At 36.4% G+C, this 16,063-nt stretch overlaps 1 protein-coding gene and 2 pseudogenes across 1 annotated transcript; 1 reads left to right on the plus strand and 2 right to left on the minus strand.

Moving 5' to 3' along the window:
* Nucleotides 1-673: 673 nt before the first annotated feature.
* Nucleotides 674-2,238, minus strand: LOC120147755 (annotated as a pseudogene).
* Nucleotides 2,239-4,469: 2,231 nt separating this feature from the next.
* LOC120147578 lies at nt 4,470-7,560 on the plus strand (annotated as a pseudogene).
* Nucleotides 7,561-7,755: 195 nt separating this feature from the next.
* On the minus strand, nt 7,756-11,397 carry LOC120147720 (serine/threonine-protein kinase STY13-like). The gene is made up of 6 exons (XM_039161030.1): nt 10,884-11,397; nt 9,541-9,662; nt 9,110-9,306; nt 8,794-8,968; nt 8,240-8,374; nt 7,756-8,144 (listed from the first exon to the last, which is right to left on the minus strand). The coding sequence occupies exons 1-6, from the start codon at nt 11,185-11,187 to the stop codon at nt 7,938-7,940; spliced, it is 1,140 nt and encodes a 379-aa protein (XP_039016961.1). The 5' UTR covers nt 11,188-11,397; the 3' UTR covers nt 7,756-7,937.
* Nucleotides 11,398-16,063: the final 4,666 nt, after the last annotated feature.

The raw sequence follows: 16,063 nt of genomic DNA on the forward strand, positions 1-16,063 counted from the left end.
AACTCTTTACTCACAACAATCTTGAAGCTTGCATGGTGTGCTCATATTTACACTCTGTGGGAGGAGAGGAACAACATACAATTTAGGGGCTGCTCTAGAAATGCTTTTGAGATGATTAAAGTTATAAAGGATATAGTTTACATAAAATTGAGGGGAAGGAACATTAATAGATTTGATTGTGCTAATATTACACTTTTTAATCAATGGGGTATAGCTTAATAGAAGAATTGTTTTATAAGTAGGGAGATCTATGTAATCAGGTTGCTGCTCTTGTTTTTTGTAGCAGATTACTCTGTTTCTTTGGGTAATAAATTGATTTATCCAAAAAAAATTATAATGATTTAAATTATCTTAATTTTTATAATGGAAAAATAAGTTTTTATATTTCAAAATAGATTATTTATTTTTTAAAAATTATAAATATTTATAGGAATGCTTTTAAAAATTTACCAAAAATAAAAATAAAAATAAAAATAAAATAAATTCATTTTGTTAAAAAAAGACAATAAAAAATATTGTGAAAAAAAAGCTAAGAACCGATCCATAATTAAAAATTGATCCAAATTATCCCTTCCTATTTAAGAGAGAAATTGACATTTATTTTGTAATTTCAATTTTAGTGAAATCATTAATTAAAATCAACAATGATTAACCCCAAAACCTTAGGTACGTATCACGACAAATAATTCCAACAAAAGCTGTCTACAAAGCACTACTGAACTGTCACGTATCATGTTGTCCTCTTTCCTAAACGACAGACATCTTCAATGACGGACGTGTTGTTCCTTGTTGCATATTTCATCAATAAGCAAGTTCAATGTCTTCCAAGAAGAACCGCTATTTTCCTCCATAGCCATCTTAGCCATCTCTGCAACTTCTTTCACTCTTTTCCTCACTTGTTTTCCCCTCTCTCCTTCCATTAACTCCATCACCATCTTCATCAACACTTGCCATTTGACGAACCCTGGTTTCATCCCATTTCTTCCGGATTCAACTCGTAACCCTACCTTGATTTCCTCCACCACCATTCTCGCATTCAATGGCTGCTCAGCTAGCATTGGCCATGCAAGGATTGGTACACCGTAGCACATGCTTTCCAATGCTGAATTCCACCCACAGTGACTCAAAAATCCTTGGATGCTTTGGTGTTTCAGTATTTGCCTTTGATCCACCCATTGTTTCACCACCATGCCTCTCCCTTTAACCCTTTCCTCTAAACCTTCAGTATCCATTGATTCGGATTCTTTCTTTCTTATCACCCACAAAAAGTTTGCCTTTGATTCCTGCAATCCGGTCGCGATTTGTTGGAGCTGTTCGGGGGAGATTTCGGCTTGAGAACCGAACGCCACGTACAAAACAGAGCACCCTTGAGCTAGCTTCTCGTCTAGCCAATCAATCCAAAAGGGTTTCTTTTGGGGTTCGGGTGATTCCGGTTCAGCTAAGCACAATGGTCCTACGCACCAAGTCTTTTGGCTTCCCTTGCTGTTCGTATGATCAATATAAACTTTTTCCAACTCATAAAAGGTGTTAACAATTTGCCCATAACTGTTTGATATTGATTTAAATAGATCCATGAATACCTCCTTTGAAAGATCATTCCGTTCAAGAAATGTCGAATTTAAGTCGTTTCTTGTAACCTTAATCCATGGAAACTGAGTTACAGTGAATAATTCATCATCTGACTCGACCCTATCAAAAAGCCCGTCTTCAGCTACAGCTCTGGTCACACTTGAAGAAAACTGGTTCATGCCCATAAACACCAACCTTGGGAACCCAAACTTCGAAGCAGACTCGAGGGTCCACCATAGGAACCCATCCGACACCATGAAGCTCACTGGTTGAACCTGAACCAGAACCTCCAGCTTCTTCTCGAATTCCGCTTGCATCAGCTTTGTGGCTTTGCAAAATGGATAAAAGAGAGTCATCGAAGATAATGCGTCGGTGCTTTCAACACCGGGCAGGATTTCAGGGACAGTTTGAGGGAAAGAAATTTCGATGATGGAGACGGATGTGTCAGCAAGAGAGTTTGCAATAAAATGTCGGTTGCCGGTGGTGGTAAACAGTGTCACCTCCATACCTCGGCGGATCAGGAGCGGGCTAGGTGAAGAATCGGTAGGGTGTGGCCTTTGGCCATGAAGGGAAAAAGAACTACATGATGGGATGAAAATTTACAGGAATCTATATCCATATTGTTTTCCTCTGATTGTATATGTGGTTCTGACATTAATGCAGTACCCTATCAAGCTTTATATAGGCTTGTTTCTGAAACTGACAGTAATGCGTAGTTATGCTGGGTGGTGCTTTAATTAAGATTAATTTACAATATGTTTTAAGTTAAAATGTTATTTTATATAACTTAGAATATTAGTAATTGTTAATAAAGTTTCGTCCGTTGCAGGCTTGCAGCAGAATTTTGTTTTTAAACAATTGGAGAGAAAAAACGAAAATTTTTACTTTTAAAGAGTATTAAATCTATAACTTAAGGAGAAATTTCAACTGAAAGTTTTTAATTATATACTCTAAAGATTATTAATTGTATTATAGTAGTTTTAATCTAAATGATAATTTTTGAATTATAAACCATCTTTATTTAGATTTTTTTAATGTAATAATTTTTAAAGTAACTATTAAAAGATTATAAAAAGTAATTAATGAATTGTTCGTAAACTTAACAAATCCAACTTGAGTTTAAATCGAATCAACTTGAATTAAGTATTAACTAAATTTTGATCGAATCAAATTCGAATTTTTCACGGACATAAAATGTGTTACATTAATCATTTGCAAATGTTAGGCTTGCCATATTCAATTGGTCTTATTCTTATTGGATTGGGTTCATGGGCTCCAGGCCTTTATTTTCAAGTTGTATGTTATCTAGATTTTTAAAGTTATAAATATATAATTACTAGTTTTTTTTTGTTTGTGATTCATTGTATTTAATATTAAAAATATATTTATAAATTTTTATTTTTTATATAAGACATTCATCATATTATTTTTTGAATTAGACTTTTTATTGGTCTGAAGACGATGTGCATTCTTAGGATATTCTCAATTTAACTGAAGACGCCATACAGTTGTAGAGGCTTATATTTAACTTAAAGATGCGTGAAACACCTAACGTCTTTAAATTGATATTGTTCAATTCACCTTAGATGTATAAATAATCTTCAAAATAGATTATATTAAATATTAAAAAATTCAATTACACTATCTCAATCATTCTATTATTAAAATATGGTTCATTTTATAGGGCTGATAACCGACCAAGGTTTATCGCCACACAAGTCTCTTTCAATGGGTGATTTCTTCACACTACCATATGTTTCCGTGGGCAACTTCTCTTTTCTTTTTTTAATTACAGATTTGATGTATTAAATTACCGTAAAATTAATGAGTTTAGGTTTCAGTACTGTAGTGGGTAGGTAGGTTGGTTGAGAATTAATACAGTAGTTTAGGTTTGAGTACTGTATTTGGTATTTATGTTGGTAGGGAATTAATACAGAATTTATGTTTAGGTGAATTTTGAAAGTTTTATTATTAAAATTAGTTGATTGTATAAAAAGGAATGATATTTAAAGTGTTTAACATACATAAATTATAAGTTATTAGAGAGAAAAATTAAAAAATAGTAGAGTAAAAAATGATTAAAATACATAAAAAAAATACATAATTAGAGAAAAAAAATAAAAGAGAATTGATTTAATAAAACTCTTAAATTTGAATTACCTACGAAAATCGTATATCGATAGTGAAATAGGTCAGAGGAGGTTCGAGTAGTGGACATGTCCACTACCATAAAATGGAAAATATCAAAAAAATAAAGTTATAAAAATGAATAAATGTATCAATATAAAAGTGAAGTGAGGAATCACAAAGAATGATGTAAATATATAGGACGAGATTGAAAAGTTTGGTATAGTAATAAGATATTTATAAAATCTGACGGTCAATCCAAGTATTCTCCAGATTCTAGTTCGTCAGAGATAGATGAGAAGGGTATTTTACTGTCTTCAATGTCGTCAGAGATAGACCGAAAAGATAGGTGGAAACAGTTGAGAGTTTTTAGATCGTGCCTTTGAGGTAGATCGTTACATTAGATACCTCTGTAAATCTTATAAACCTAGTACTCTAACGTAATGTGCTTGAGCATATTGTCTTCAAGAGCACGGCAAACCGTAACCATTTGCGTAGTAATTTGTTCCTATCTAACTCATTAACTCCTGTATTAAGGGGAAAAGAAAGAGATCCAAAATCCAAGAGACTGAAATCTTATCCAGAGCGTGAGGATGGTTATTAAACCATATCCCAACTATGCAAAATTCATCTAACATTTTTGTTTACAGTTTGCTCTCTGGGCCCAACGACCTTATCTTTTTCTCCATCTCAAAACCTCTGTTTGACCCCCAAAAAAAAGTCTCTGATACATTATCGGTACTACTACTGCCATATTTTAATTTCCCATCATCTTGTAAATATGTCGACCATCATCTTGTAAATATGTCGACCATCATCTCTTGCAACACTTACTCTTCTTTATCTACCTCTAAATGGAATAATCCGAGCGTACCCACCAAAGGTTCAATCTTTTTAGGGACTCCCAAGAGTTGTTCTTGTCGGAATCGACAGTTCTTGCCCAAATGTAGTTCCCACAAGCATGCTCGCTGTCAGCTTCAAAATGGGCAGGTTGGGTCTTCTTCCCCCCCCCCCTTTTTTCTATGATGCTACATTTATGAGGTTAAGCGTTTGATGTATTGGACTCGTTAGGGAAAAGCAAGTATTTTTTTTCCTATGTGAATTTGATCAAATGATGCAAGTGGGTGATTCTGCTTTGATTCTATATATGTGTATGTATGTGAGTTTTGGTTAAAGATTGATTTTTTAAACCATTTATGTGAATACGAAGTTCGGTGTTTTAGCAGAAAAAGAGGTCGTTTTCCTTGAAGGAATGTGCAATCTCAGTTGCTTTGGCTGCTGGGTTGATAACTGGAATGCCATCACTGGACTGGTCTCCTATGGCTAATGCAGCTAACCCTTCATTGTCCGATTTGTCTGTTTTAATCTCGGGGCCTCCAATAAAGGACCCTGGAGCATTGTTGAGATATGCCAATTGACAGTAAAGCTATAAGAGAAGTACAAAAGCCACTAGAAGATATAACTGAGAGTCTCAAGGTCGCTGGCGTCAAGGGACTCGATTCTGTCGAGAGAGTACGACTCCCTTGCTTTAAACTAACTTAAAATCCTATATTTGCTTATGCTTATGGTGATAGGCATAGTGGTTGTTTCGTTCATAAATAACAATGCTCTTCTTTTGCATAAAACATAGAATGTGAAGCAAGCATCTCGATCACTCAAGCAAGGGAAGAGTTCAATTATCTCGGGGTTAGCTGAGTCAAAGAAGGACCATGGGGTGGAATTTCTCAGTAAGCTCGAAGTCGGGATGGAGGAACTACAACAGATTGTGGAGGATCGGAATAGAGAAGCAGTGGCACCTAAACAGAAGGAACTGCTTCAGTACGTTGGAGCGTGGGTATCTCAATAAAAAATCTTTAAAACTTATTGCTGTGGTTAGCTTTTTGCTTCTATGTGATAATTTCCCTAAGTTGCGGATGAGTGAAATTAGCCTTGATTTGTATTTTCCCTTCAAAATTTCTATGTGCAGTCCCTCAATGTTGCTTAATATGTTTTGTATTTGTTGGTAAAATGCATCAAATTTAGTCAAAGCACACTGAAAATATGTACCAAATACATAGTTTGCCAAAAAGCTGTGTTTGACCTGTCATATAGTGGTAGAGTTGTATCATTTGCTCAGGGTGTGAGGCAAATATAATCATTCCACTTGTGTCTGCGCCTCTGCTGTATATGAAGCTATGCTGGTCGGACTCTTCATTTCTCTTGAAGCATTCATGTTCGACACCCATTTCGGGAGCATGGGTATAAGGATATACTTTAACCCTCCAAAGCCCCTCTAAATACATGGAAAAACTTAAAAAATGAACACACCCATGTCCAACACTTACACCTGAGTTCGAGAAACATAGATAAGAAGTGTACCAAAATAGGTTTAGGTCTGCAACTGCAGGCATGTTTAGCCACTGTGACAAACTAGATGTATCAACCATGCCACAGCTGTTGGCACTTAGTGAGGCTCGAGTCAGTGAGGCTAAGCTAACAAATTTCAGGGTTGTCCCTAGGTGCAGTGGTTGCTTGTAATGCCTTAAAAACTGTATGATATTTTCATGACAAAATTTAGGGAAGGACTTGATAACTTAAGCCTCTTAAAATAAATTATTCTCATAGGTACCTTGTCATTGACTGCAGCTGAGATCTTCCTCGGGCATTGCATTTCTGCAGTGTTGAAGAGTATATGGTGGATGGCTTCCCTTTTGAAGTATCCGAAGAATATCGTAGTATGCCTCTTTTGAAGGGGAGAGCAGCCGTGGATATGAAGGTCAAAGTCAAGGACAATCCAAATCTAGAGGAGCGTGTATTCCATATAGTTCTTGATGGATATAACGCCCCTGTATCTGCTGGGAACTTTGTTGATTTGGTGCAACGACGCTTCTATGATGGCATGGAAATTCAGAGAGGTAACACTCGATACTGCTTTATTTGTTCCTAGTTTCTTGTTGCCTTGCAGATGGAAGTTTACAAATTACAAAGGTTATTGTATTATTATGTTTTAATCGGTCATATCATTAACAGAGTAGGACGAAATGAGACTTTTTCATTATATTTGAGATGGACATCTGTGCATATTATCAACAACAAAGATACTCAAAGCTTTTAAACCTAATTGAATTTGCTGCAGCGGACGGATTTGTTGTTCAAACCGGTGATCCCGAAGGTCCTGCAGAGGGCTTTATTGATCCTAGTACTGAGAAAAGTCGAACCATACCATTAGAAATCATGGTTGATGGGGAAAAGGCACCTTTCTACGGAGAAACACTGGAGGTCAGCTTTCTTCTTCTTACATATCAAATCCGTGAATTCATTAATCAGAACTCTAAAAAGAGTTCTCAATTTGTGTTTCTGACAGGAGCTTGGTCTATACAAGGCTCAAACGAAGCTTCCGTTCAATGCTTTCGGAACCATGGCAATGGCTCGAGATGTGAGAATTCATTAAACTTGGTTTCATCACTTGTTGGAATCATGTTCCTCTTTTCTGACTTTACTTTATTTTCCAACAGGAGTTCGAGGATAATTCCGCGTCAAGCCAAGTATTTTGGCTACTTAAAGAAAGCGAACTGACACCAAGCAACGCTAATATATTGGACGGTCGATATGCAGTGTTCGGATACACGACGGAAAATGAGGATTTCTTGGCAGACCTGAAAGTTGGTGACGTTATAGAGTCCATTCAAGTGGTTTCTGGCCTGGAAAACTTGGTGAATCCAAGTTATAAGATAGCTGGCTAAATCCCTCTTTGTAGTTTGAATTTAAAATCAGTCGGTTTTCTTTCACGTGCTTCATTTCATTCAATTCGGCAGAATCTGTAGTGTTTCAAACAGAGAATATATATTGTTTTGTTGAATTATTACATTACTTCCCCTAAAGGTGGACTCATTTTCATTTGATTACAAGGTAAAATAATTTCAGATTTAATATTTGTGTGAATGAAACAAATTAAGTTGAAAATATTGTTTCTATAATAGACCTTTACAATATTTGATCCAGATTAATTGGTCAATAGATCGACTATGAATGGTCAAAGTACGACCAAGGGAAACTAAAGGATGACTAAAGAAAGAAAGACCAACAACAACAAAAACTTTACAAAACGTATGTTAAAAATAGCACACCGAGGAGCATTTCCTAGTCAGTAAACTCCACAATTTTGGATTTTCAGATCTTACATTCTTTGCTTCTTTCCAATTCAATTAAATATGAATCAATTGGAACCCTACACTGAAAGCATCTTTAGGGTCAAACTATTATCAAGGGCCGCGATATATCCGAAAACATAAACAACCCTGAGGCTGATCATGTGGGATCATTCCCCCACCTTTCGATGTATCAATGGCCTCCAACAACGACACCACTTCATCCATCTCCGGTCGTTTATCGGGGTTGGCATCCCAACACCGCTTCATAACATTTGCAAGTGAACTTGGACAGCACCGAGGTATCTCCGGCCTTAGATTCTGTAGTTTCAAAAGTTCACGTACAATTGGTATAGGATAGTCTAATTTTTAAAGTTTCCGAAACCGAGAACACCATCTGAGATAGATTCATTTACCTGGCGGACGACTGCGGACGTCACTTCCGAGAAGCTGAGATCAGGATATGGCATGTCACAGCAATATATCTCCCACAAGCAGATACCGAAACTATACAAATCGCACTTTCTATTGTAGGGATTACCATTAAGGACCTGTGCCATTTCAATTCATCAATGTTAGATGATAAATTGGAACTCAAATGATTTCCATACCTGAAAAAGAAAAGTCAGCATATAATCTCATTGAACGAAAGCTGAACTATCGATGAACATCCACCTAAAAAGAAAGTTTTGAGCACACGAAAGTAGCAACAATCTACCCCGATCTGATCTCTTTTAGCTATAATCTCATTCTATCTAACATTTCGCAGTCTGACATTGTAGGAAAACGCCATGAACATCTAATAAGTCATGGATCCGACCTCTTTTCTAGGGTTGCTATAACAACATCATAATCACAGACCATAATTGCTTTTTAAATACTTAGCAAGCCATAATCGCAAACCCACTCACAAGAAAGAGAGAGAGAACAACTGCAAGATCGAAAACCATACAAGCGGTATAATGTATACCTCTGGTGCCATGTAACCAAGTGTTCCGGTCTCCCCGGTCATGTCATTAGGATTTGAAGCCTCGAGACGAGCAACCCCGAAATCGGCTATTTTCACAGTTCGTGTCTTATCCAGAAGCATGTTTTCAGTTTTGACATCTCTATGCACAATCTTCTGGGAATGAAGATAGCTCAACCTGTGAGGTTTTAAGAGCAACAGTGTCAACAAAATTGATTGGGGAACTTTATTTAAGTTACAACGTACACTTCGGATAGTATTCATATATTGTAAATCTAAGAGAATAAAATAGAGTACAGATAAGGCAGAGGAATTTGACCCTTGTGCGAGATCTAGTGCCAATTGAACGACTACTTTAAAGGCCAGCTTCCTTCTCCGATTTTTTATCAGGTAAGATTTCAGTGCACCACCGGGGCAATATTCAACAACAACACAACAAACATTACTTGGCATGTCAATGTGACCATTTTCGGTCTGTATGTTCAAGTCCGATGAGCCCATTGTTGCCCCTATGAACTGCATGAGTAATTTAGAACATAGATTAAAGAGAAACGTAAGTATCCAACCAATACAACAGAGACACCCCTTAAAAAGTTTTGGGATTGAGGTCAGGAACAGTGAGGAAAGGATGATTATCCGATCTTCGTACTTCCAGCATACTATACTAGGGACTACTTTAATTTGATTGCACGAATGCAGAAAGGAGAGAAGAAACCCGAAAAGGAATCAATACAAGATAAGAAACATTACCTTTGTTACATTAGGATGATCAAGCTTATGCCACATAGCAACTTCTTGTGTAAAAGCTGCTCGAAGTGAAGCTATTTCAGCTGCTGATCTGTGGCCCTCTTCTCCCCAGTCGAGAAGTTTAACTAAGCATGATGGAACAAATAATGAAAAAAGGGGGTAAAATTTTACAAACAAACAAGCAAAAGTCCAACATCTCTCTGTTTTTCAGACATGATTTAACAGGAAAGAAACATCAATTAAACTGATTTAACAGGAATGAAACATCAATTAAACTGTCCTGTGACACATCAAAGAGTTATCCATAAAAGACTAAATCTAGAACTTGATTAATGGGGTCGTTGAGTTCATGTAGTTCATCGAAAATACTTTGGGAGGTATTTTCTAGTAGATGAGATAAGGTCCATTTGGCAGCTTTATAGTTAGCCAAAACATGAAAGTTCACAACATTGATGAGGCTCTTTTAATTGTCTAGCTTTTTATCTCCAAAATTACCATAAAAGATGTGTGCATATGAACAATAAATTAGGACACATGAAAGTTTCGAAAAAGGAATAACATCAATTAAATTGCTGCATCAGTTCAACTAACTACCATCTCAAAAACTTCTCGTGAATCACGGATTTCCAGAAGTTAGATCTGCCAGTTTTGATCACAAACTGCTCTGTGAGAAAATAAAACAGATTCACATTAATGGTAAACTGTTTGCTACTACATAAGAAAATCATTTTCCGCCCAGGAAAATTCACGTAGGGTAGATGTTTTTTCGTTGCTTACAAGCAGCTTATCAAATTTTGAAAGTAAGTCTTATCAAATTTAGAAAGTAAGTTCCGATTTCATTTCCCACACTTTAACTGCATTTTCTCTACAGCCAAACATATGGAACAGTCTAAATAACATCATGAAAACAGTAACTGAAACATTAGATCCCTTAACATATTAAGCCACAAAAACACCATTGGCATTGAGGAACTCCAAATTCAGTCAGCTATAATGGAAGAACATTAATCAAATCAAGCAAGCCATGGAGAATTCAAAAATCAACATCATTGCCCCTTACTGTGAAAAATTAACAGTTTCAGATTATTTAACCTCTCAACCAGAAAGGCTTAAAGTAATGGCTTTACCTTGAATGCCTAATGCAAATTCCTATTTCATGCAGAAAAAAGTTCACTTCAAGGTGGTGTTTCAAAGAAACCATAGGAGAAACAGAGAGATCTCTATAGTTTCATAATCATCAACCAAGTGGAAAATAAGTTATTTTGAGAAAAGTTTAGTGTTTTATCACTAAATGGGTAATCAAAAACATATCTTAAACATAAAAAAATGAGAGGGGCTAACAATACCGGCAACATCTTGGCCGTCATAAACGCCACGATGAACAGTTCCAAAAGTTCCACGAGCTATAACACTTCTGAAGATAAGCTTAGAAGGATCGATCTCCCACTCTTGTCTTCTCACGGTGTTGCTTGACCTCAGTTGTTCAACACCACCTTCGCCGCCTCCGTCCTCCCCTTCCTCTTTCCTGTTCTTGTTCTTCTCCATTGTCCATGCTCTACTAAGATGCCTTTGAAGTTGCTCATCCAAGCTCTTCAGATCTATCTGATCTGCTCTTACATAACCGCCTCCACCACTCTCACTTTTCTCCATCTTCTCAAACCCAAACCAAAAATCACAATTTTATTCCTTAGAAAAATCAACAAAAGCCCCCCAAAAAAGAAATCCGAAGAACCCACTTTGCAAACTCTGTTCTTAAATTTCCTTCACTTCCTTTTCTTATTTGAGTTATTTCCTACTTTGGGTTCCTATCCAAAATCTCAACTAAAAACTACAACTCAATCATGATCTAATAATATAATAGTGTATGTATAGTTGATCGAAAGTGTGTATACATATATACGTATATTTGTATAAAAAAATGGTTATCTTTTTTCAAATATATATAAATTTATTAAAACTTATTTATATAAAAATGAAAAAGTTTCATTTTACTTCAAAAGCTCAAAACAGCCATGCGACCACATGGATTTTGTAAAACATTATATTTATATTTGTACAATTAAAATTAAAAATCTTTATTTATTCCTTCAAATTTATAAAACTTATAATTCATTTAGATATCTCGTTTTCGATATCATATTAATTGTACAATTAATAAATAGTGGCACGCATCCAAATTTAAAATTTTAATAAAAATAAATAATTTTTATAATAAAGATCACTTAAGTATATAAATTAATGTACAATTGTACTTTGAATATATCCTCTATGTGGATAGTGTTGAAAGTCAAAATGACCTTCAGTGCAAGTTGAAGAAAATTAAATGAATTTTGTTAAATATAGGGGCATCGAAAGTGGGTTGTTTTTTTGTTGATTTTTTAGGAATGGGTAAATCTTAATTTTAGTCATTGTAATTTAGGATATTTACGAATTAATCCTTAAAGCTTCAACTATAAATACCCTAACTCATTTAGCTTCAAAATCATCCAAAACATTCTAGCTTTCTTCCAATACTAGACAGAATTTAGAGAGTTTCTTGAGAGTTGTTTTCTTTTTTTATCAAGAGAGAATTATCATTGTTTTCTCCTTGGTAGATCGAGAGAGGTTGTAATTCATATTTGCTCATAGTGAAATTATTCTACCGTTGCCCGTGGTTTTTACCCTATAAAATTTAGGGGTTTTCCACGTAAATTTTGTGTCTCTTTTATCTTTAATTTTTATTTTCTCAAATTATCAGTTGCATTTTTACTCTATCCGATAGCCGTCTTCCGCAACAATTAGTATCCGAGCCTGATTTGAGTGTGTAATATCTGCTTATTGTCTTTGTGGTTGCCACCAAAAGGTGGATCCTCCAACATAAGAAAGTAAGAAGGTATTACCCATTCTTTGAAGGTTCCAGAGAACTATTCACGATAGTGAAATAGTGGGAGCTATCCGTAAAAGAAGCTATGGCAACGAAATTTGATATTGAAAAATTCAATGGGAGAAATTTCTCATTGTGGAAATTGAAGATGAAGGTCATCCTGAGGAAAGACGGTTGTCTAGCAGCTATCAGTGAAAGGCCGGTGGATTTCACAGATGATAACAAATGGATCAAAATGGACGGGAATGCTATGGCAAACTTTCATCTAGCATTAACAGATGAAGTATTGTCAAGCATCGAGGAGAAAAAGACAGCTAAGGAGATATGAGATCATCTCACCAAACTGTACGAGGCCACATCGTTGCACAATAAAATTTTCCTTAAGAGAAAATTGTACACTCTCCGTATGCCAGAATCTACTTCAGTGACGGAGCACTTAAATACACTGAACACTTTATTTTCTCAGCTTACATCTTTAAGCTGTAAAATAGGAGAACAGGAACGTGCTGAACTTCTACTTCAAAGACTACAGGATTCGTATGATCAACTCATCATCAACTTGACAAACAGTAATATCACCAGTCTAGTCTTCGATGACGTTGCAGCTGCTATTCTACAAGAAGAAAATCGGTGCAAGAACAAAGAAGACAGACAAGTAAATCTGCAACAAGCAGAAGCGTTAACATCGATGAGAGGGAGATCAACAGAACGTGGCCAAAGCAGCAGTCACAATCATGGTAGATCGAAGTCGAGAAGCAAGAAGAATTTAAAGTGCTACAACTGTGGAAAGAATGACCACTTGAAGAAGGATTGTTGGAGTCTAAATAAAAACTCCAATCCACAAGGCAATACCGCAAACACTTCAGATGATGGAGATGCTCTATGCTGTGAAGCGTCAACCACCGTGGAAGGCAGAAAAATATTTGCATATATATGGCTCATTGATTCAGGAGCAACATATCACATGACCTCAAGAAGAGAATGGTTCCATCATTATGAACCTGTCTCAGGAGGATCTGTGTATAGTTGCAATGATCATGCCTTAGAGATCATTGGCGTGGGAACCATCAAATTGAAGGTGTATGATGGAACAATTAAAGTTGTTCGAGATGAGCGGCACGTGAAAGGCCTGAAGAAAAATTTATTATCCTACGGATTGTTGGATAATAATGCAAGCAAGATTGAAACACGAAAAGGAATCATGAAGGTGTTATGTGGAGCGCTTGTGGTGCTAAAAGGCGAAAAGATAGCTGCAAACTTGTATATGCTGAAGGGAGAGACTTTGCTAGAAGCAGAAGCCTCTGTTGCCTCATGTAGTTCAAATTCTACAATGCTATGGCATCAGAAACTTGGACACATGTCAGAACAAAAAATGAAAGTCCTTGTGGAGCAAAACCTACTTTCAGGCTTAACAAAGGTATCACTTACCTTGTGTGAGCATTGCATAACAAGTAAGCAACACCGGTTGAAATTCAACACATCAAATTCTAGAGGCAAAAGTGTTCTAAAATTGGTTCACTCTGACGTATGGCAAGCACCGGTTACATCCCTAGGCGGATCAAAATACTTTGTCTCATTTATTGATGACTACTCTAGGAGATGCTGGGTGTACCCTATTAAGAAGAAGTCAGATGTGTTTTCAACTTTCAAAAACTTCAAAGCGTGGGTGGAACTTGATTATGAAAATAAGATCAAGTGTTTCAGAATAGATAATGGAGGAGAATACACAAGCGAAGAATTTGATGACTTTTACAGGAAAGAAGACATAAAAAGACAGTTCACAGTGGCGAACACTCCTCAACAAAATGGAGTGGCAGAGCGGATGAACAGAACCTTGTTATTTGGTGAATCGAGCTCCATCAACTGCAATAGAGCTGAAGACACGAATGGAGATGTGGACTGGTAAACCAGCTGATTATTCAAACCTCCATGTATTTGGAAGTATTGTGTACGTGATGTACAACTCCCAAGAAATTTCAAAGCTAGATCCAAAATCTAGGAAATGCAAATTCTTGGGGTATGCTGATGGTGTAAAGGGGTATTGCTTGTGGGATCCCACTGCCCGCAAAGTGATCATCAACAATGATGTTATCTTTATAGAAGATAAACTACAAAGAAAATAAGATGATGATAGCGCTGAAAAGTCAGAGACTACACAGATATATGTGGAAAAGGAAGTTGAACAAGGAGATTATTCTGAAGCAGAACCAACACATGATGAACAAGAACCAGAGAGTTCTGAAGCTCCAACAACTCGTCAATCAGATCGTGTGAGAAGACGTCCCAATTGACACTCAGATTATGTTATAGAAGTTAATATTGCATACTGCCTTTTAACATAGGACGATGAGCCATCAACATACCAGGAGGCAATAAACAGCTCAAATGCTTCACTGTGGATGATGGCGATGCAAGAAGAAATCGAAGCCCTTCATAAAAATAATACATGGGACCTTGTGCACTACCACAAGGAAGGAAGCCAATTGATAACAAATGGGTCTTCAAAATCAAGCGAAATGGTGACGATCAAGTTGAGAGGTATCGTGCAAGACTGATGGTCAAAGGATATGCTCAAAAAGAATGTATTGATTTTAATGAAATATTTTCTCCTGTGGTTCGACTAACAACAGTTCGAGTAGTTTTGGCAATGTGTGCTACATTGAACTTACATCTAGAGCAGCTAGATGTTAAAACAACTTTTCTTCATGGAAATCTTGAAGAATATATTTACATGCTCCAGCCTGAAGGTTTTGAAGAAAAAGAAAAGAAGAACTTGGTTTGCAGGTTGATCAAATCTCTGTACGGTCTAAAGCAGAAGCCGAGGTGTTGGTATAAGAGATTTGATTCCTTCATTATGTGCCTTGGATATAACAGACTTAATGCAGACCCTTGTGCTTATTTCAAGAGGTCTGGTGATAACGATTTTGTTATATTGTTGTTGTATGTGGATGACATGTTGGTTGCAGGACCCAACAAAGATCATATTGAAGAATTGAAGGCACAATTGGCTAGGGAATTTGAAATGAAGGACTTGGGATCAACAAACAAGATTCTAGGGATGCAAATTCACCGAGATAGAAGTAATAGGAAGATTTGGCTTTCACAAAAGAATTACTTGAAGAAGATCTTGTCACGATTCAGCATGCAAGATTGTAAGCCAATTTCTACCCCTCTTCATATTAACTTCAAATTATCTTTCAGTATGAGTCCTAGCAGTGAAAAAGAGAGGATGGAGATGTCTCGAGTACCGTATGCATCAGCAGTGGGAAGTTTAATGTTCGCTATGATATGCACAAGACCAGACATTGTACAAGCAGTAGGAGTGGTTAGTCGGTACATGGCGAATCCATGCAAAGAGCATTGGAATACAGTAAAGATGATCTTGAGATACATCAAAGGGACCTCAAATGTTGCATTATGTTACGGATGATCAAATTTATTAATCAATGGGTATGTAGATTATGACTATACAGGGGATTTGGATAAAAACAAATATACTACAGGATATGTGTTCAAAGTTGCTAGTGGAGCTGTAAGCTGGGTTTCAAAATTGCAGTCAGTTGTGGCTACATCCACAACAGAGGCAGAATATGTAGCAGCTACACAAGCCAGTAAAGAAGCAATTTGGTTGAAGATGCTATTAGAGGAGCTTGAGCACAATCA

The sequence above is a fragment of the Hibiscus syriacus genome, unplaced genomic scaffold (assembly GCF_006381635.1).
Source record: "Hibiscus syriacus cultivar Baekdansim isolate YM2019G1 unplaced genomic scaffold, ASM638163v2 tig00110940_pilon, whole genome shotgun sequence".
Lineage (NCBI taxonomy): Eukaryota > Viridiplantae > Streptophyta > Magnoliopsida > Malvales > Malvaceae > Hibiscus > Hibiscus syriacus.